Raw genomic sequence first — 22,406 nt, forward strand, 5'->3', positions numbered from 1 at the left:
TACAGCACTGTGTGCCACACAAGGTAGAGCTCCCTTCAGTCCTGCCCTGCTGCCAGTGCCTTCCTTTGCTGTGTGTCTGCAGCTCTGTCTCGTGGACTGGGAGAGGTTAAGGCTGTGTGTGCGCAGGCGTGTGTGTGCGTGTGTCTGTTGTTCCTTTCTTCTTGAAATGCTTCACCACAGTAGGCAAAATGGATGAAACATAGAAAAAGAGAGACAATAAATAGTTTCCTAACCTGGCTTGGATAATAGAGAAAGTTCGTTAGATTTATTAATCCTCATTTTCCTTTGGACTGTCAGGCTTAGAGTGACAGTAAAAAAGCTTGTGACGACTTTGGCTAATTTGCACTCCATTCACTTTCTCATGAAAACCCATCAGGATGACTGAAGAACTGCTCTGCAATTGACCTTATTCAATGGCAGAGTGATATACTGGGAAACAGGCCAGTTTTTACAATGCCGAAAAGAGCAAATTGGACGGAATCTTTGTTCCTCTCTTTTTTCCCCTTTCCTTTTTATGCCAGTCTTGCTCTAGTTAAGCTCTCTCATTTGTTCCAGCAGTAGCTCCAGGGCTCGGGTCACCCTCTGTGGCTGCCATCGCAGGTGATCGCTGGGCTGCCGGCCTGAGCGTGGGGTGGGGGCACATTGGAAGCCCCACAGCGAGGTGCCCAGAAGGGGCTGCTGCCCAGGAGCTGCAGTGGGGCTGTCTGGGGGAGGTGATGGGGCTGCGGGGTCTCGGGAGGGAGGAGGAGGGCAGGCTTTGCTTGTGCATCTGGGAAACTTTGTGCTCCTCTGTGTGCGCTCCAGATCTGCCATTGTCCTCAAAGGGAAGCTGAGGTGCTTCAAGTGGGTAGAATTTGTCTGGTATATAGGAGAATGGCCAAGCAATTTGAGCCTGAGACCTGAGGACCTGGGCTGCCGCTGTCTGGGGGAGAAGTCCTCCACCCACGTCCCATTTATATTGACTGAAATGACAGAAAAATGCACCTTTGTTTCTGCATTGTATCAAAAGTGGTTCCTAAAAAGCTTTCTGGCTATTGCCATCAAGGTACTGAATAGCAATAAGTCCAAGATGTTCTGCAGGTCCTGTGCCACTGGTGCTGTGCGTCACCCTGTGGGCAGCAGCTTTCCGTGGGGTGGCTGATGTGCTCCCATAGGAGCAGCCTGTTGGTCAGGCACTGGAATGGGCTGCACAGGGACGTGGTGGAGTCACCATCCATGGAAGTATTCAGGAGCCACGGAGATGCGACTCTTGGAGACGTGGTCAGTGGGCAAGGTGGGGTGGGCTGACAGTTGGCTCGATGGTCTTAGAGCTCTTTTCCAACCTTGATGATTCTGCAGTTTATTTACGTTAGAAGATAGACATCCTACCAAAATGACAGGATCGGGAAAGCTCTCATCTCTCTGCAGTGGTACCAGCTAAAATGCTGGCAGCCCGGTTCCGTGTGGGACACACAGAGGTGTTGGGCTCCTGCAGAAGAGCTCACAAACCGCATGCATATGTATTTGGAAAGCAAACCAGCAGGGTGGGGGCTGAGCTCCGTGTGAAAGAGCAGGAAACAACCAAGCCTTCCGACGGATGTATTTGCACCAAACGTTGGCTCGAAGGAAGGAGCAGCGCTGACCCCACGGGGGTCTCCTCGGCCTGCAGGATCAGCAGGGAGCTGCTGTGCTCCGTGTGCCCCTGGAGGCCGTGCTCCCGCAGCCCCGCACCGCTGGCACCGCGCTGTCATCTGCTCACCCTCCTCCTCCGGTGCCCTCAGGTCCTCCAATTTCCCCTTCCCTCTCTATCAAATTCTGCCCATGTCCGCACCCTCATTAATCAATGTCAAGTCACAGAGTGTACAACAAGGGCTGTATTCTTCAACTGCCCCCTCAGCCCTCATACATCCCATTGTTCCGAAAAACTGATTCAGATGGCAAGAAAACAGCCGATGCAGCACATAAAAGAGATGAGACAGAAATGAAAAGAATCAAGGAGGGGAAAAAAAAAAAAAAGAAAAAGAAAAAAAAAAGAGGAGGCATTTTTTTCCCCTGAAACACTCGAATAAATACTCAGCAATGATAATTTAAATTATTCATACATTTATGAAAACATCCATTGAAAAGTGAAGTGTATGATGCTCTTTGTCTACTTTACTTTGTCTCTTGTTTGTGATTAACCTTTACTGTAACTTGGGCTGGCAGTGCCACGGTCACAAAGAGCAGGCTTTTCCTTCCATGGGAAAAAATGTTTCATCGTACCCAAATGAAAAATTAAGTGGAGGTATTTAGTGCTGATGTGGCGATTTGTTGCGCAGCGTTAAAGATGCACTGTTAGCCACGTCTGTAGTGCAAACGCTGCTCTTGTAAGAAAAAAGGAAACAGAAACAAGAGACAAAGCCAGCTTTTAGCAGCAGGCTCCCTCCCAGTGCAGTTTGACATATATTTACTTGCAGTGCCCTGACGTCCTTCAGGAGCCACAGAGCTGATATCCGTGGTGCGAATCTGCTGCCCTCAAACAGGGAGAATCTGTGCGTGTAGGAGCACAGACAGCATCTCAAAACATGGAAACGGGTGAAAAGGAAAGCTGGGCTGCTTTAGTTTCAGCTCCTCTTGAGATGAACAAACTATGCAGCAATTACTCGCAGAATAGCAGCAATGATTTCACCCAAAAATGTGCAACCTTACAGCCTGTGCAAGTGCAGAAAGTTGTTTCCTTTGCCTTTTGGAGGGGCTTCTTTGCTCCAACGTTGTGGTCGCCGGCTGGCTGAGTAAAGCTCCGTTTGTGGCAGGATGAGTAGTAGAACCCTAAATGCCCAGAGCGATAAAGAAACGAATATTGGGAATAAGAATAATAACTTGGGAGGTTCTGGAAGATTCAGCGCTGCAGGGATTGTATTTTTTTGGTGTGTTTCTCAAATTCTTACTTTTCACAGAGACCAAGAGAAACAGTCAGAGCAAAGCTTCTCTTATAACTCTGGTGTCTTGCTTGTAATTCATCACATTTCCATCCGACTCCAAACTGGAGCGGTCTGGATAATGTCACATAATCTATAGATAATCATCCAAACATTTTTATTCTCAAGCGAACGTAATTCGTCCTGCAAATATGCATTTATGCCTTCCATAACTGGCTGATTACGTGGGAGGGGAGGCCATTGTCTAGCAGTCAAAGCCAGGGGATTTTGAGCAAAGATCCAGTTACTCTTGTGTTGACTCTGCAGTTGACTCTCCGAGTGACCTTGGACATGTCACTGATCCTCTGAATGCCTCGCTTCCTTCTGTAAATGGATGCAGCACTTTGGAGTAGATGCAGGAAAGTCTGGAGCTCAGTAACGCGTTCTGAGGTGGTCCTTCCTCGTAGGTGCTGCTGGCTCTTGGCAGTTGAAGCTAACAGCAGTCTTTGGAGCAGTGGGGTTTTGCTAAGCATCACCACTGTGCAGCTCATCTAGGGAATCTCGTGTATTTGTTCTTTCATACCCGTTTCCATTGGTTTCCACTTCTGTATTTCATCTTCCAGTTTTCAGCTCTTCTGCCTGGCGATTTCCGTACAAAATGACTCTAAACCCCTTTCTTTGCATCTATCATGGCTAGGATTTACTGCTTTTGTATTGTAATACTGCCTCTGGATTTGCCTTTTGCTGAGGTGAAGCATGTGCCCTTGTTTCAACAGAAAAAAAAAAACATTTTAGTAAATCCACTAGTGGATAAATCTACTGACAGAGGCTGTCAGCCATAGGATACAGTATTTATATAGAAAGTGTGGTGGAAAACTGTATATTAAAAGAGGAAAGGAGCTGGAGCAAAAGCCCTAAATCAAACTTCTGGCAGCAAACTGTCCTGGTGTGTATTTCTTGTTCGACTGCGATTCCTTTTGCTTGGAAATTATCCAGGAGTTCCTGGCTCAGTGACCTGGGATATTTTTCAATTTACGGGATGGATGGAGCAGTGGGCAAACTGCAGAAGGGCCCGGGGTTTTCTTTGGGTACAGAGAGACACAGCAAAGTTTGGTTCCTTCTCCCAGCTGCTTTCCATCAATCCTCCTTCAGCACTCCCAGCTCCTCCCATCTCACCAACCCAACCTTTGGGATTGCCTGGCTGCGCAGGGCTGCTTTGTTAGCACACAGCCGGGCTTGAGGAGCCCGTTATCCCAGCAATGGGAGCTGCAGGGAGAAGAGTTACCGTCCTGTGCACAGAACGTCCCTGGACTTCTCTGTTTTGGGTTTTGGATGAAGATGGCTTAACTGGGTCTGGTTATGCTGCGTGCGATGCCGTCGCGCTGCAATTCAATAATTTCTAAGGAGAAGTCTGCACCTCAGATCTGCAGGGCTTTTCCATGGCTGAGGAGCCAAAGCAACGATGTGCTCAGTCCTCAGATGGGAGAATTCAGAGGGAACAACCCTACAAACCCTGTGTTAGACCCTGTGACCCCACAAGCCTTGTGTTGGGGCAGCCCAGCCCTGCAGCCCTATGAACCTTGTGTTGGGGCAGCCCAGCCCTGCAGCCCTATGAGCCTTGTGTTGGGGCAGCCCTGCCTGCCCCGCTCCCCACAGCCCAGCGTTGCCCTCGGGTGATGGTGACGATGATGATGGTGGCAGTGCTGCCCTGCAGGGCTCCCTCCTCCCGCCCGCCGCCGAGGCCGGGCTCTGGGAAGGTGGCCAAATGCCACCGGGGACACTGGAGCAATAAATCATCCTCTTTCCAACATCTGCAGGCCCCAAAGGCTAGCCCCTCGCCGATGATGCTCTCGCCTCCCACCCCCTGCTTTTTATCCTGTCCCTCTCTGACAAAACACCTATTGTCGCAGCCTGAGTGAAGAAGAGTCCTTTCTGCTGCACAAAGGCCCTCTGAAGCCAAGTTGCGAGCTGCCAGCGAAGATGCCTATGTCTCTGCAGGGAGCCTATATCTCACTCTCTTTCTCTGTAGTTCATACTTTTTCTCTCTCACGGGGGTCACCCAAAGCCTTTCACTCTGGCTTCATATTCACATAAAGACATCAAGAAAAAGAAAAACCACACCAGAAAGAATTATTAGGCATGGCTGTCAAATGCTTTATGGGGGGGTGGGGGTGGTTCGGGGGGAAAGAACAGTAACTCTTTATGTGCTGGCATTGTTATAGGAGCTAATGTACTCCTGCCCGAGCGTGGTTAGCAGGAAGACATTACATGCCTTAAGAATTACGGAGAAATATTAAACTAACATATTGTATTTCAGCAGAAGGGCATTTCCTTATAATTTCTGGGTTTCAGCAGGTTTTTGTAGGCTGTAGGAGGCTCTTTCTTGAGCCCGCTCTCTGGAACAGTTTTGTTATTTGGAGAAGCCCTCACTACATGGCATTTATGAACTGCGGAGAGATTTTTAGGAACAAGACCAAGTCATCCCCAGCCTGCTTTTGCTGCTGAGGGGAGTTACAACTCCAGGCACCGTCCCCAGAGCCATGGCAGCATTTCCAGTGAACGGACACAGCTGCCCTGGTGCTGAGCTGCAGCCAGGAGGCCCTCCAGCAGGCAGGAGGTGGCTCTTACACCACATTCGCTGGGAGGCAGAGCTACAAAAGCAGTGGGGAGGTAGCAGAGCTGCTGCCTTCTCTCAGCCTGTGCTCATGGGAGCTGTGCAGAGCTGCGCTCCGAGGGCTCTGTCCGTCCATCCATCTGTCCATCCATCCACCCATCCATCCATCTGACGGCACAGAACTCTGCATGCCTCAGCCCCAAGTTGTGCTCGGAGGAGAAGAGCCCGCTGTCTTGGGGAGGGAGATAAATTAAAAACTTCATTTACTCCTTTGGATAGCCGAGACTGTAAAGTTAACAGTCGAGCAAGCTATTAAAATTTACAGCGAGGCATCAAAACAGAAGAAAAGTGCACATGCATAAAGTTTAAAGCATCCTTATAAAAAGCCGGAAACCTAACACTGCATTCCTACAAATTATTCCCTTAGCAAACATTTTTATTTCCAATTAGTAAAAGAAAAATTGCTAATTTGCTGCAGTTGGACAGGCCTGACGTCTCAATCTGCAAAGTGTCAGTGCTGTGAAAGGAAATGTTTCACACTGTGCTGGAGAGAGAGAGCAGCTCTAAAGAGGGTCAGGGCATTGGGCCCAGAAACCAGATTGACTGGCCATAGTGCTAAATTACTCACACAAGACGCACATTGTCTGCGGTGCCAGCTACAGAGCGCTCACTTTCTCATTCTTTCCCTTTTTTAGCTGGTGCTGGTGGGGGAGGCGAGCGATGGGGGGGCCGGGGCTCAGCCCCTCAGCCCTGTGCTGGGTGAGGAGTGATGTAAATGGCGATGGGGGGTTCGGCCCTGCTCCGATCCTTCTGGGGAGGGCAGGGGGTGAAGCCCCACGGCGCAGCGGTGCTGCATGGGATGAGGCTGGCGCTGCCCACCCCCGCCAGGGCGCCGTCAGCGGGATTTTATGGAGTGCATCAGTGATAAATTCAGGGCTGAATGCCCCACACCGAACCGGAGGAGATGCAGAAGGCTGCAGCTCTGATGTTGCGCTTCTCGCTGCATGATGCGCAGCGCTCGGGAGCACCGCAGCTCGGTGTGCTCCCATAGCAGCAGCCTAAAATACAACTTTATTTCACTGCAGTACCGCTGGCCTTGCAGAGGGACATCAGCAAGCAGAGAGATGTCTTAATTTCTCTTCCTGTATGGAATCAGCATGAGACAAGGGCCGACGGAGCTGTGCTGAGCTCCTGCGTGGGCCCAGCTCTGCGGAGGGCAGTTTGCAGCAGGAGGCTGTCGTGGGAAGGAAGCGCTGCACCTTGGTGCAACACAGCCCCTTCCCAACCAGACAGCTCCTGCCTTTCTTTCTGCTGATAATCCCATCAGGACCTTTGTTTTCTGATAAAGCGAGATTCCGCTGGAGAAACCTAAACACATTAGAGGCTCCATTACATCCCCTGCGTGCTTCTTGAACCTGCCTGGTGCTTCCTGTGCGTTAAATAGAGCAGATGGCTCCCAGAGCCATGGGCCGCCCCGCCGGCACCGCGGCTGCCGGTCACTGCACAGCACAGCTGGAACGGCCCAATGTGCCCCTGTAAAAAATGAAAGGGGAAAAGACCTTGCTTTGGTGACATGGCTCCAGAGCAGGGCTGTGCTGGGATCTGTTTCCAAGAATGAAGATGCTAATCCTCTGAGTCACATCGCAGCGCCTTCATTGATGCGGATCTCAGCGGGCAGTTGGGTAGGATCTGATATCAAAACAGTGCTTTTCTCCATTGGGGTGAAGAAAAGCAGAGAGGAAAAGCTCTTAATTTGGATTCCAGGTCTGTCTTGCAGGGTGGAAGGCCAAGTCTGTGCCTGCTGTCTGGGACAGCCCTTCTATGTTGCACGCAGCAATCCAGCATGGGGCACGAATGCAGGAGTGCCCCTTGGAGAGGACAGGGAAGGGGAGGAGGGGCTGATTCGGCTTTCTGGGAGGGTGTAGGAAGTGTGAGTTGGGGCTGGCTAGGAAGATCTGCCATGCACAGTCTGAACGCAGCGAGTCACCATCACTGCCAACCTTTTGGTTTTCCTTTTCTGATTTGGAACTTTCCCCGTACAAGTTGAAAAATGATTTTAAGGAGAATGTTGCAGAAGAAGCAGCACTAAACGCTCAGAAAGTGCTCTCTTATCCTCCCTGCATCTGTGCCCGAGGAATGCAGAGGAGCAGCACTGCGTGGAGCTGCTGGCACTTGGTGTGTTTGCAGTGCTCTGCAGTGGCCCCAGCACGCACTGCTGGGTGCTGGCAGCACAGGGCACTTTGCATAGGCAAACACCTTCCCTCCTTGCTGCTGACTGCTTGCCCGAGCCGCTCAGCTCTGCTCGCAGGGCTCATTTCCATGCCTCTGGGAGCTCACGATGTGCTGGGGAGGGAAACTGCTGCCTGCCAGCTTTTTTTTTTTTTTTTTTTTTTGTCATTTATTTTTCTTCCAGGCCTGCAGGCTCATTTTTCAAGCCATCAAAACACCCTCATCTTGTCCACAGGGTGTTGTTATCATTGCAGTGCACACCTTATGGACACCAGTCTTACGTTCTCTTACTCACCTTCCAGGGCAGGACTGGCCACAGTCCTTGCACTCCGTGTGCCTGCCTGTTTTTGTGGCAAAGGCTTCGACCGAACCAACTGGTAGAACCTTACAACCATTAAGTTGGAAAAGACCTCCAAAACCATCAAGTCCAACCCCAGCCTATCACTGACGCCCATTACCATACCCACAAGTGCCACATCTGGCAGTCCTTTAAACCTCCAGGGTCAGTGAATGCCACTCCCTGGGCAGCCTGCGCCAGTGCCCAACCAATGGTTGACCAATGGGTTGTTCCATGTCAAAGCAACAGCACTTAATGCCTTTGGACATGGTTTGGTGGGCAGCATTGGTGACAGGTGGGCAGTTGGAATAGGTGATCTTGGAGTTCTTTTCCAACCTTAATGATCCTTTGGTCCTATGATTTACTTTCTTGCTGCAGCAAATGCAAATCAGGGAGTTCCGCCGAGCTGCAGTCTTTGCTTTTCTTCTTTCTTCCCTGCTCATTTATCTTTCCCTCAGATAGCTCTGCTGGCTGTGGAGAAGGGGACAGTTACACTACTGAGAGATAAGCCAGGCTTCAAAGTCTGAATTGATGTGTGTATAATTCTGAGCTTAGAGGGGTCAAAGGTGCCTGCATCTGAGGAGGAGTGACAGCCTTATTGTTAAGATTAGGTCTAAGGAGCTTGAAACTCAATTTCTGAATGCTGGAGACGCTGTGATTTTGGCACGTCACCTAATTTCATGTCTGAGTCTTGTCTGTAGAAGTGGGATAGCAATCTCTCTGTTTTTCTTTGCTCATCATTTATCTGTATTTACTTATTTTCGAGGTCTGAGGCAGACTCGTCTTTGCACTCTGCAAACAGCAGTGCTTCAGGCCTGCTCTCAGGTGCTCCCCATAGAAAACGATGGGAAACCTGGCTGGGGCAGTGCAAGTGCAGGAAGTGCAGTCAGAGGGTGATTGGACGTGGTGCTCTCCTGTTCCTTCAGTAGTACTACAAGTAGGCAGTGGCAGAAGAAAATACTACCTTTGCTTCACATTTGAAGTCAACGCCTTATCAGCTCTCAATTTCTTTTTTCCCCATGAAGATGAGGGGTTTCTTACTCATTTTCTCCAAGTCCTGCCTGGAAATGTTTGACATAGCTTTCTCGATAGCAGAGCAAGTTGACTTGGAGAGCTCTGATGGCACTGGGGAGGTGGTAGGAAGTTCTGAGCCAGGTTTGCTCCTTGGAACCAGCAAACAGTGAAGTCAGCTCCAGGCTGCCTACACTTGGGGCATTTCTTCAAGGAATGAGCAGATAAAGGCAAACTTGTGTCACCTTAAGCATGGCACAGCCAACAGAAGCACTGCTTGTAAAGCAGCTGCTGCTGATTATTGGTGAGCAAATGCCTTTCAGTTTTATCGCTGCTGTTACCTGGCACTGATAATAACACAGAGGCAGTGATGCACTGAAGGTCATTGCATCTCTCTGCTGGGGTGTGTGGCACTCAGCAGAGCTTTCTGTTTAATACAGTCTGTAAATAATAAATGTTATTGAGTGAGGAACGCGAGGCAGGATGCACTCTGCTATTCCATTAGCATTTAGAAGTGAGTTTTTGTTTTCTGTTTTCACACTTTGCCCTCGCTCTGCAGAAGGCAGCAAAACAGGTGGCAGATCCCAGGCTCAGTGAGGTGCCAAGCACCGGGGTGGTGGTGGGCCCTTTAAGAGTCAGATTAGATAGAAAATCTATGGAAATCAAAATATTCACCTTTCTGGGAGGCTGCTGTGCCAAGTGCAACGTAAAGAGACAGCAATAAATCACCATGCTATGCACCTCAAATAGATAATCAATTTAATTGAAAGCATCAATAATCATAGTTTGACATTTATTACCCTATGGATGGTTTATCTTTTAGGCCGGGGGACAGCCGGGCAATGATGAATACCAGTTCCGTGATGGAACGCAATTATATGATGCAAGGATTTTATATTCTGCAAGAAAGCAGTCAGATTCATAATTGAACCAGATTGCACAAAAACTGAGAAATAAATGGCTCAGCTGCATATAAGCAGAGTGCCAGGGTTATGGCCCATGAGATAATGTTGCAACAGTGCTGCATTTGTTCTTCTTAAGCGACGTAGGATGGCGGGCGGTTCTGCACCGCCGGGGCTCACTCTGTGGAATGCCATCTGTTTTCCACCCATACCTGGCAGCAAACCTAGGAACAGTGCCTCCCTTGGCTGTGTTTTATTGTCTGTGCTCACCTGTGCATCCCCAGCGGGGGAAAGTAGGAGAGAACGTGATGCAGGTTGTACAGACAGAAGTTATTCTGAAACACAACATGAATTGTGCACCCTCTCAAGCAGACTTTTTTCTAATTTTTTATTTTTTTTTTAGTTAGTTTGCTTGTTTCTGAGGACTCTTAGTGCCTTTACCAAGCAGTACAGCTCAGGTATGTTACTGCAAAGTTTTCTTGGTATGGTTCAGAACTGAAGCATCGCTCCAAACCGTTGGCTGGCAGGTGGGAGCACAGCAGTGCATCTCCTGGAGCCAGGATCCAAATGGAGTGGTGTCCTGGCTGAACGTCAGCCTGGGTATTGCTGGTGCATGTAATTGTGACTGTCATCCAACCAGCAGAGTGAATGTCTGAATTAGGGAGGGAGGGCAAAGAACTGTGGCTTATAAATTTATGGCAAATTGACATTGTTGGCTGCAGCAAAGTACGTAACCGAGTAATGCAGTGTCCTCTTCTTGGTTCTCTGCTTTATTCCATTGCTTCTCCCGATCCCAGAAGTCATTATTTTATTGTTTTACAAGAGATTCCACATCTTTTAAACAGAAGCAACAAAACCTGACAGATTACTTTTGAGCTTTAAAAACACATCTTAAACACAAATGCTGATGATAGCTCAGGAAGCCTGGGATGAAAGGATGCGGTGAGGAGATGTCCTTGAGCTATCCAAAACGCCACAGACTCCCTCCAAGCCCTGGATACTGCTTTGCAACTTCCTAACCTTCAGCACAACCCACTGCCAAACCTCAAAGCAGCAGAACAGCCCCCGAGGGGCTGAGAGAGGGGTCTGGGCTGGAGGTTGAACTTCCACGTGAGCCCCCAGCAGCGGTGTGCTGTGGGGAGCAGTGGGTTTGCTCACATCCTGCCTGGTTACAGCAGGTGCCACGGGCAGAGGGGAGGGAATTGCTGGGTAGCAATGAGTTCATCCCCTGTCCTTAAGTCAGAACAGGACCAGTTGACCCCAGTGACACGGCAGTGTGGGCTGACAGCACCGGGAGCTGTGCTGCTCCACCAGCCCCACGAGCTGTGGGTGCTGAGGAAGGCAAGAGCCGAGTTGTAGGAATGTTAAACTGCTTTTACGTCATCCCCACAAGGCGACAGTTCCCTTGATGGCACGTTCAGACTGTTGGGTAAGATATCATCTCTGAGCTGAACTCAAAGCAGCGCTTATTTACATTGGGCCGGCGGTTAAACAAAAAAGCTTTGCTTCATTAAAGCCTCTTCTAAGGCTTAACTACGTTTCATTTCCAGCATCTGGATTCATTATGGACGTTTCTTTGTCTACGAGCTGTCGGTGGCAGTTTGCAAGGCGTAAACAGAAATGCTCAGTGATGAGATGATGGAGGGAGCCATCTCCTAACCTCAGTGTTCCTTTTGGCACCGGATGAAACGCTGCCTGCAATCAGCGCGCGGAGCTGCATCTCCCAAGGCTTTCCCCAGTGCTGTGTCAGAGTGTTTGATAACAGCGAGGGCTGTGTGCACTTTTTCAGAACGTGTGATGAGAAGAAAAAAAAAGAAGCGTGGGGTTTTTTGGTTGGTGTTTTGTAGCATTGTGGTGTTGTGCACGGAGCACCAAATGGAGAATGCATTTCGATTCTGCTAGTGAGCAACTGGAGTTACTGCGGACGGCAAAGGTGAATTTTTTAGAATCCAGAATGACTACAGATAACCAAAGGGCGTTTTTTTAGAACCTCTCTGCTGTTGTAATTGGCCCCGGGAAGGTTTGCTGTGGAGATTTCGGGATGTTCTGAGCACAGCCCAGTAGCTGTGCCCACGGCCAGGACTGGGGAGGCGCTCTGGCACAGCCCTGTGTGCAGTGGTTGCTGCGTGGCCTTTTGCTGAGAAGATGTCTAATCAAGAAAATGTGAGCAGACAGATAATGGCCGGGTTTTCTGACCTCAAGAAATGAAGTGCTCGCCGTATTTATAAGCTCATTTCTCTAGTTATTTGTTGGCTCTTTTAATCAGTGTTCTCTCTCGATGAGGGCTTGCTGCTGTCTGAGGGAATAAAACTCCGTTTGTGCTTGGAGGCAGCGGCCGTCCTGCTGGGGGTGGCTGTTGTGGTGTCTGCCAGATGTGGCAGATCCCATTTGCTCCAGCACTGCATGGAGGCACCGGGCAGCTGGGTGCCAGCTTGGGTGTTGGGGTAACATCAAAAAGAGAGCATCAGACAGGCAGGAGGGAGGATGCCATCCACCCAGCCAGCCCCGAATATTGCTTTGGCAATGGTGGGTTGCAGGGCAGAGCAGAGTGGGTCGTGCTGTGGGAAGGTTGCATTTGTTTAGCTTTCACTGGTGGATCTCTGCCTCAGTCCCTGCAGTGCGTGGCCTCGTGGCCGAGGTGCAGAGCGAAGCACGCAGCGTTCCCTGCAGGGCAGCGCCGAGCAGCAGTCCCTGCACTTCTACCTGTGGAAGACATCAGAGCCTGAGGAAAAAACAGAAACCGATTTCCGCTTGGACTCCCTAAATTCCTGTCTCAAGAAAATGCATTGAAATTGCCACCCACTCTCTGTCTGGCTGATTAAATAAAATATTGACCTTTTCCAAACACAATATTATCATTCCAAGCATAATATTATCCAGTTCTCTCTGAAATTGTTTCTCCAGCTCTTAAAAGGGAACTCACCTGGCACCTCCTATCAACTCAGATAAAACAACATTGTGTGCTTTTTAAATGAGAAACGGATTGTGCCAATGTCTGAAGTTTGGCCACAGAATAATTCTACGTTAACTTTTCTTAGTGGAGAATATCGTTTACCTAATATCACTTGTGAATAAAGGAGGGAATTATCAGCCTTATGTTTCTCTTCTAGCCTTCCGAGGCTTTAATGGGCCATTTTTCTTGCTGCATCACACTGCTTGTGACCTTGTCATGTTCAGGTGACAGTCAGGTTGTCCTGCTGATGGGTATCAGGGTGACACAGCCCATCTTGGCCATTGGGTGCTGGGCAGGGATGCTGCTCCCCTGGCTGAGCATAGCACGAGCAGCAGCACTGAGCTGCCAGATGAGACAGTGCATTTCCTACTTAAAACTTCTGAAAGTGGTGGGAACGTTGCATGTTGGCTTTGTTTTCCTTTGAGTGTGATTAAGGATAAAAAATTGACGTGTCACAGCTTAGCTATTCAGCTTTGGTGCTCTGCTATGGTTACGTTGAGGGCCATTATTTTGATGGAACTGAGGACAAGCTCTAGATAGGGACACAGCTCATTGAGCTGGGCTTCTGGCGAATTCTGCATACAGGGAATGCATGCCTGTTGTGTCTGTGCTTGTGATTTGCACGCAGGTAGCTGGAGCACTTTGATGCTCATTGGCATGACTTGGGTATTTGAACCAAGGCAGGAAAATGTGCCCAAGAAAAAACAGAATGGTTATACACTCTTGGAGTGTGGCAAAACAATTCATAATTCTTATCAGTGTCTCTTTAGGCTGTAAGGAAGAGAATGGAATGATGTCATTTCTCCCTGTTCTTTCTCAAATGCCTAACTGTGTAATCACTATGTTGAAGTGAGCCTGCAGGCTGTGCCACTCGGCATGGGGATGGGAGAGGACAGAGCCAGCTGGCCCTGCTCTGCAGCTGGAGAGCTGGAGCAGGAGATCTCCTGCCCTGGTACATCTTTAAGGTGAGATATAATGCACCAGGGGAGGTTCAGGTTGGATATTGGAAGACGTTTCTTCTTAGAAGGAGTGTCCAGGCATTGGAAGAGGGAAGTGGAGGAGTCACTGTCCCTGGAGGGGTTCAACATGGAGATGTGGCACTGAGAGAACGTGGGTTATTGGGGCTGGACTTGATCTTAAGAGGACTTTTCCAACCGTTGTGGTTCTGTGATGTTCTCCTGGCTCCTCTTTTGGTGCTGAGGCTTTCCCGTTCCCTACAATACTGATGTCAATCAGTGGAAGCAGGACTGCAAATGAGTGCAGCCCCAGCAATACTCTGCCAAGGTTGGCTCGTTGTGTGAACCTCACCCAAAGGGAGACAAGTGATGGGGGTTCAGATGCCAAGTTATTCTAGGGACTCGATGCTGTACGTGCGGAATCCATTTCAACACACAGCTTCCATCTGCGAGCACTTTGTAACATGTCCTCTCATAGCAGGTATGACTCAATATTGAGATCTGAGTGCGCTGCTCTGTATGGATGCATATGTCAATGTGTGTCCTGGATACACAGGCTGCAATTTAATATGAAGTATGAGCTCGTCAGCCAAAGCCCAGAGGTCCCCATACGTCAGATCAAGTGCATGTCAGGATTGCCATTACCAGATGATGTATGAGCTCTCTTTATTTACTTATGATTATTACTGATCATCTTAACAAACAGGTTATCAATATGGGAAGTACGGGGGAAGTTCATTTATATTATTCTGTCAATATCAAGGTCATTTTTATAACTAAAAAGGGTCGAGAACAAAAAAAGAGGTGGATGGGATACGACTAAAGTTAACCATCCAATCCACTTACATGGCTGCAAACAGCAACGCTTTATCTGTTAACCAAAACGTTACATTTCACTCTTCAAGATGATTTCTTGCTCAGATAATAAATGGCTCCAGGTCCTTTAAGTGACTGTGTTATGTAATTGTGCAGCAGGGAGCACCCGGAGTTGGTGACCCTCACCTTCCCTTCGCTCCTATTTGCTCTAAGGACAGAGTGAAAATGCAAACTGTTTTGCAGTTATGACAGAGGCTCTCATATGTTCTCAGTCTGCTACTTACGTTCCCAATTTGTAAGATGAGCACACGGAGAAAATACAGACACCATTCAGCTCTGGGGGCATCCGTCCTCATCCTCAGGCTGTGCTCGCTGGGCATGCAGAGAAGTGCCCCTTTCAGCTGGTCAGAATTCATTTCTATAATGGAATTTCCCTCCAGGAAAAGGGAGTTCACAGTGATATTTGTAAATGTATTTGGAAAAGAAAATCAATATATTAATTTAAGCACTTTTTCCTCGTGTGTTCTATTACAATCTTCTGGGAAGTGTTTGAAGACGTAGGCAATAACAGACAAAAGACTCCATTCATTGAGAAATCTCATTAGAGGCAGGATTTGTTAATTATCTACAAAATAAATAATTGCCATGGATAATTAAGGTCATTCTGACAACAACACCAGTTGGTTTGTGCTCCCAGGGACAGCACAGGTGAGGGCTGCTCCCACTCGGAGCACCTGGATTCATTGGGGTGCACGGCGTCAGGACTGGGAGCATGTCATGGTTTTGTGGTTTTGAAAACCAAACATCACAGAACCGTGACAGAGCAGCTGCTCAGCTCCTCCCCAGGAGCCCCAAAGGTTGGGGTGGGATTTTGCCCATCCTGCAGCTCGCTGGCCGAGCACCCGGCGCTGCCATCACTACCGTGCTTGAGACACAGCGGGGTTCTCATTTATCTGGGTTTGTTGTTTCCCTCACCTCGTGGGTCATCAGAATCCAAGCAGCAAGGCTTGTTTTGTTGCTGTTTTTGTTGTGTTTTTTTCCCAATAATTTACCATCCCTCGTACTTATTCTGCTTTCGAGAGCACTCTGCACTGCAGAAGGGAATGCAATGGGCTCCTTACATAAATGTGTCTCTCTGCTCCAGATTTCTTAAAGATCTCATTCTCTGGAGCTGGTAAAAGCCATTTTATTTAAATAGTGTAAATAGATGGGTATTAAAGGTGATGCCTGGTTGCTGAAGAATAGACAGGGGTTGAACGTGGGGCTCTGAATGGGAAATGCATCCCTAGCTTGGATCCAAGAACACGTAATGAATGAAATACATTCTCCTTCAGCAAAACCGCCAAGCTATCGAGAGCATTTCTCATGCTCATTAACACTGGACTTTTAGAACCCGATAAGAATGCAATATAAAATCAAACAGCCCCTAAAGACGGCGAGATTATATGTAATGCTCTCCTATCACCAGCCCCTGAGTGCTTGGCAGGAGAAATGGTGACATTTACTAATCAGTACCCTCTCTTATTTGTCTTGGCTGAAAGTCTCAAGTCCTCAGCTTATTGAAGTTATTTCAAACGCTCTCCATTAGATTCTGTTTAACTTCCTGGTGTTTGCAGTTGAACTTGATGGCGATGTCATGGAGGAGCTGTGTCTAAAACGTTGCGATACCACGTATGTAAATTGCAGGCTTATTTTCTTTCTTGCAGACTCTGTTCTCCAGTGCTTGGCATTCACTCTTTTCACCATTTACTCCCCTGGCATTGCCCTACTCACAGCACCCAGAAGCCGATTCCTGTCTGAGGTGCAGCTCAGGACGTCCCATTCCCTGAGCTCCCTCCGGAATAACCTGTAACAATTCACCTCAGTGCACTGCAGTTTGTTCTCCTGCAAGTCAGCAAACAGAGCGGTTCCTTTGCGCAGCCCCACGCGACACGAGGGCAGAGCTGATCAGAGCTGCTCCCTGCGATGGCCAGAAATTTTGGGCCACTGATCACTGTTGGGATCGAGCATTTGCTGTCCCGTGCCAGATCACCTTTTTGTTCAGACTTTCCACTGAAAAATAAATGGTTATAAAATGGTCTGTGCAGTGCATACCAGGGCTCTGCAGACTGTTACTGGTCTGCAAACCACAGTTTGGCTGCTCCACAGTGTTCCCAATTGTGCTGGGGTTGCCCTTAGCACTGAATGCCTGGTTTATTCTTTATCCTCCTTCCAGCCCGTGGCTCGCTGCGTGCCAGGCAGGGCCGTGCTCTTCATCCTCCTTGCTCACCAGCCAGGAAAGGAAATTCTTCCTCTCCGAGCGGAGCTTTCCTCCCTTTCCTCTTAATTCCAGGCACATTCGCTGCAAATTCCCAAGACAGGATATTGAAAATTTCCTCAAGTGAATAGTGTTTCACCAGTTTATTTACTACAGAAAATACCAGATTTTGTCAGTTTCGGGGCCAGAAAGTGCTCTAAGGTCTCTGTATTTTTAAAATACGGTAAACAGAAAAAAAGATTGGAAGTGCTGGAATGGATTTTTGCTGCAGCACCTGAAGGCAAAGCTGGGCAGCTCGCAGAAATCCTTGCTCATCCTCCTTGCTCCGTATGGCCAGGTTCATTCTTTGCTGTTACGGGAGTGATGGGGCAGCTCCCAGCTTGGAACCAAAGGGCAGTAAGGAAATAATGGCAGTTTGCTTCCTGGGACAGTAAGGGACCAATGGAAATCTGCTTCCTGGCAATCCAGGGTTGGGTTTGTGTGGATTCCACGTGCATTTTCTTTAATGCAGTGTTCCTGTGGTCCTTCAGTCTGCTCCCAGCACAGCATCACTATGCTTTCTGCTCAAGGCACTTGGCCTACAGTAGCATTTATAACTTCTGCTCCATATGGGGGTCTCAGGATGGCAGTGTTTTAAAGGCATTCCTAGCTGAGCAGTGTTGTGTTTGTAGTGGCAAAGCTGTCAAGTATCAAAAATGGGCATTAATCACGACAGTCTTGAAGGGACATCAGGAGGCTCAGGTGAAAAGTGTCTGTATAGGAATGTAAAAAAAAAAAGGATGTGTAAACTGAAGGTGGTAATGCTTACACAGAAGCATCTGGATTAAAATGAATATGAAATCAGCTCATTGCCAGCCAGTGCTCAAATGATGTTGGTGAACTGGATCCCTCCCTTAATGCTCCTTGCACAGGGAATTGCAGCTCCCGAAGCTTGGCGTTGCACGTAGCATTCATGCAGAGGAGGGAATCGCTATTTCCATTTGTATTTCAGGACCCAGTAGCTTTGGAGACAATAAATCAGACTCTGAATTATTCCAATGCATTGGATGGAGTGGCTCTGCAGTCTGTCAGGGCAGAAGGCTGAGAGTTTTGCCTGATTTTCCAGATGACTTCAAGCAGCTCAGCCCTTGGCACTCACTTCATGAGCTTTTCGAGTGGATATCTTTCTTCTACAGAATTCAGAGCTGTTTCATTGCTTATTTTTGCTTAAAAATTGGTATATGCACTAGAGCAGATTTTGTGTTGGTCCCAATGGTGCCATTTGGAAGATCTGTGCTATGAAGGGCAACAAATGCTTTTGGTTGATGACGTATCTAAAGGAACTGATATCAGCAGGTGCCACGAAGGAGCAGCAAGGCTTTGATGACCCGGTTGTACGCTGGGGAGGGCCTTTATAGGTGATGCCAGACTTCTTGCAGGAGCTGGGAAAGCAGCAGCTGCTGTGACAGCGATGCCTTTTGCACGGATCAGCTTTCTGGTTTCACTTTGAAATTGGCAAATGGATTGTTATGAGAATAGTTAATAAATAAACAACTCTTCTCTGCTTGTGCGTCTGCAGCCGGCAGAGCTGTCAGTGCAGAGCAGGTCAGCTCCTCGCTGCAGGATTTGGTGGTGCAGTGAGCAGCGGGTTGTGCGTCTCAGGCAAAGAGTGGCAGCGAACAACACATCACACATCACAGCTTTTCTCCACTTCCTTATTCAGGTTTGTAAAACTGCCCTCAGGTGCCAGGAGAGGAGAATGTTAGCGAGGGACTCAGTAAGGACAGACAGTTGGGCACGATGCTGTACAGAATGGGTGTGTTAGAGCTGAATGAGCCAACGCATCCCGCTGGAGGGTCAGATGACAGTGAAGAGCCAGTCACTGAAAGAGGTGCTGCTATCCACATGCCAGCTTTGCGCTACCATCGGGCTTCCTCTTGCATTTCCAGCTTGGTACAAACATGGAAATACTGCTAACATCCCCAGCTCTCAGTGGTGGAGCAGGATTAGGCTGTGCTGAATGCATCAGGCCTATTTGAGTTCTTTTTTAATTTTTTTTATTTTTAAATGACAGTTTATCTGAGCTCACGGAATGAATGGATAACGTTACTATTTACATAAGCTCATTGTGATCTGTCTCGGTAATGTAATCAAATTAGGGTTAACTGCAGCTGGAGAATGCCAGCTTGTAAACTGTTTTTCAAAAAGAATCACATGGTGTTACTTGACATGTTTAGTATACATTCAGGGGGCTTTGCAAAAATTATAGCACATCCCTCACTTGTGTAGCTCAGGCAGGATCCCACTGCCAGCAGTGTGCAGAGCCCAGGAAATGAACGCAGGGAAGCATTGCTGCTGCACCTCCATTGGGTTCCCAAGCCTTAGCAGTGCCACGCTGTATTGCTTTTGGCTGAAGTCAGCGTATCAGTGGGTAGAAAAAGGGTGCAGTGTAAATTCTGAGCACGTTTCAGAACATCTGGGTCAACTGCAAGGCTGCAGCCCACTGTACACGTCAAGCACTTTATTTAGGATTATGGCATTCAGATGAGATGAAGTCCAGCCTGAGCTAAAATTACCCAATGAGTAGATTTTCAAAGTATCTTTTGTTATTCTTATTAATAAACATCACATCTGGTACTTTCTCTCTCGTTTAATTAGGAGGTAGCGCTCAGTCCTGCTGTGTGCCCCAGGTTCTGCTGCTGCAGAGCTCTCCCTTCAGCCTCTGTTTTCAAACTGTTTTCATTCCAAACTGGGAATGCAGAACGAGGAGCTTGAACTTCCCTCCCGAACCACCCAGGAGGGCTTCTGAAGGCTGTCAGAACCTGCTGATGGTTGGGCAGCATCCCTGCCCCAAGGTGCCCATCCTGCCAGCTTCTTCTGGGCACATCACCAAGCAGCGTTCAGATGCACAGCCACGATGCTGCGCTGCAGAAGGACGATTTTTGAACGTGTCCAAAGTACTTTTTGCAGATTTTTTTTTGTTCTCCAAGAATTTCAAAATTTGAGATCTGCTCTGAATTGAAGGGGAAAAAAACAATTTGCTTTGAGAGCCCATAACTTGCCCAATGAGCACAGATCTCTCCAAACCAACAAAAGGAAGCTTGTGTTGGCATTTAGATCCAGACTCAGGAATTCCTGACTCTTAAGCCTGTTTATACAGGACTCCACCACAGCCCAATTTGCACTTCATTTCAGCGTGGGTTTTTTTTTTTTCCCCCATCCACATTTATGGGCATGTTGAACGGGTGGATTATGCACTCTGAATGCGCGTAATTAACCAATTGTGTTTAAAGGTGTTTTGTGTATAATAATTACAGTTGAGGTGTCTTGGTCTGGGGGCAGCTGTGGTGGCTGTGGGTCCTTCAGCACAGCCAGCTGTGGGCAAGGCTCTGCCATGGCTCTCAAAGGGCTTCCAGTATCCACCAGCTCCCACAGAGGGGCTGGGGATGCTCCACGGCCACCAGCCCTTCCCGCAGTGCAGTGACATGCATGGTGTCATTCATGTCATGGGTGTCATTCGCCGTCCCATGGAGGTGTTCCAACCTTCCAACCTGTGCACTGCACACACGAGCTCATGAGCACGTGGGATTTTATTGCTCTGCCGTTCACCTCTTGGTCCTATTTGCTCTCAGCTGCTTTCCAAACCACAATTTCAGTATCTATTAGAGCTGTTGTAAAGCACAGAATGCTTTAGGATTCCCACTATTTAAAACACGGTGCTGTTATTCCAGCTGAGCTCGGAGGCGTTTGCCAACATTTCTGAAGCCTGTCAGTTCAGTCCATCCCACCTGGACGTGGCCACAGGCAGCCCCATGCCAGCCTCTGAGCCACCAACTGCAACGGCTATGCACCTGAGAGCTGTGGCCCTTATGTAATAACAATAATAATTGTAATAATAATAATAATAATCTGTATTATTCTATAATATTCTTAGCTGCAATCCAACTCCACTTTTTTCCTTTTTTTTTCTCTCACAGCAAATACTGACTGATCCCGAGGTGACCTCCCAGGAGGGCAGTATAAAGAAGGTAGGACATGGCTCGATTTTATGCAATTTCTGTTACTGCCTGGCTTTGAAATACACCCAGTTTCTTTTTTTCTGCTCGTAATTTTGAACCATGCATCGCAATAATTGTCCTAAAACCTTTCCAGTGTTTGCTCTTGCTCCTTTGGATTACATCTTGTGGTTCTATTGGCACATTCTTCTGTCTTCTTGTGATTCCAGCGTTTATGAAAAGGAAAATAGTAGTGTGAAGTGTTTCTTGATTCAGCTGCAATGTGAACAACTGCGAGTCCAAATCTTAAAACCTCATTTACCTCTTTTCCAGTCAAAGAAAATGTTGGTCCTTTGTTAAAAGTGCTAAATGTTTAGAGGTCACCTCACCACGTAAATGTGGCTTACGGAAAGGCCCAGGGAATAGGAGTAGATCTGTGAAAGGATAACATTTAGCGAGTATGATGTATTACCAGTGCTTTTCATCACATTGTGATGCTTAAACTGCAATAGTGACCAGAGAAAAACGTGTTCCAAATGCGGCCCAGCTGTGTCAGTCTCTGTGCAGTGGCTGCAGGGCAGCTCAGCTCTCCATGTTTCAGTAGCCAGCCCTCTATTTGGCTTCGGGTTGTTCCCAGGAACGTGGGGATGATTCCCTGCACGGCCGTCTGCGGGGCAGCGCTTGTTGTGTTTGCTTATGGCTGCTGGATGTCCATCGAGGCGACGTGTCTTTGCTGAAACATGGAATTAACTGGAATTCTTTTCAGATGCGATGGTGTTACATTGGCTATTCGCAGCCGTGTTCGTAAAATATTGGGGTTTTATTTTGGAGAGGGAGGTGTGTTACATGGGAAACTGCAACAACTGCCTTTTCCATTCACCCTCTTACGCCATCTTCAATACTGAAAGTTAAAAGGAAGCACAGCGCGGTGGAATGTAATACCTGTCAGTATATCCCAAGTTTGGGAGCAGATGCTGGGACCCACGGCCATTGCTGGGCCGTTCTGTTCTCACTGGTTTGAGAAAAACAAGCTCTTATTTTCGGGGCTCTCACCATGCAATGTCCTGTGACCACGCAGTGACCTCGCAGCAGCCCTGTCGCAACGCCGCTGAACTTTTTACCTTGTTCCTCCCCATAACTCACTGGGTGTTTGTCTCTGCCTCTGTGGGATCCTTTTGTCTGGACAGACATGGTGACAAGGTGGCAGGTTCTTATTATCACCATGCACTCATCGCAGCCATGGAGGGAATTCTCCATGCCCGGACTGCTTGGCTGTTCTTTCTCAGTCCTTAATTACGATATCACTGATGAATTGTGCTTCCCCTCTTTGCTGAATCTCCATTACCCCAGAGTGAGCAGGCTTTGTATGGGACGGGGGTAGAAGGAAACATTGAACTGGCATCCGTATGTCTTGGATACGTGTTTTTGTGTTTAAGCTCCATTATGTTATTTCCATTGCAAAACCTACAGGTCTTGAACAG

General features: G+C 48.2%; 1 protein-coding gene across 1 annotated transcript in view; it reads left to right on the forward strand.

Moving 5' to 3' along the window:
- Positions 1-22,406, forward strand: part of PRDM16 (PR/SET domain 16) — a 201,907-nt gene that overhangs the window by 93,616 nt on the left and 85,885 nt on the right. Inside the window, exon 3 of the mRNA XM_042882994.1 lies at positions 20,908-20,958. Coding sequence (XP_042738928.1) covers positions 20,908-20,958 — 51 coding nt within the window. The remainder of the gene's footprint in view (positions 1-20,907; positions 20,959-22,406) is intronic.

The sequence above is a fragment of the Lagopus leucura genome, unplaced genomic scaffold (assembly GCF_019238085.1).
Source record: "Lagopus leucura isolate 7727_CA_CO unplaced genomic scaffold, USGS_WTPT01 Super-Scaffold_100037, whole genome shotgun sequence".
NCBI lineage: Eukaryota > Metazoa > Chordata > Aves > Galliformes > Phasianidae > Lagopus > Lagopus leucura.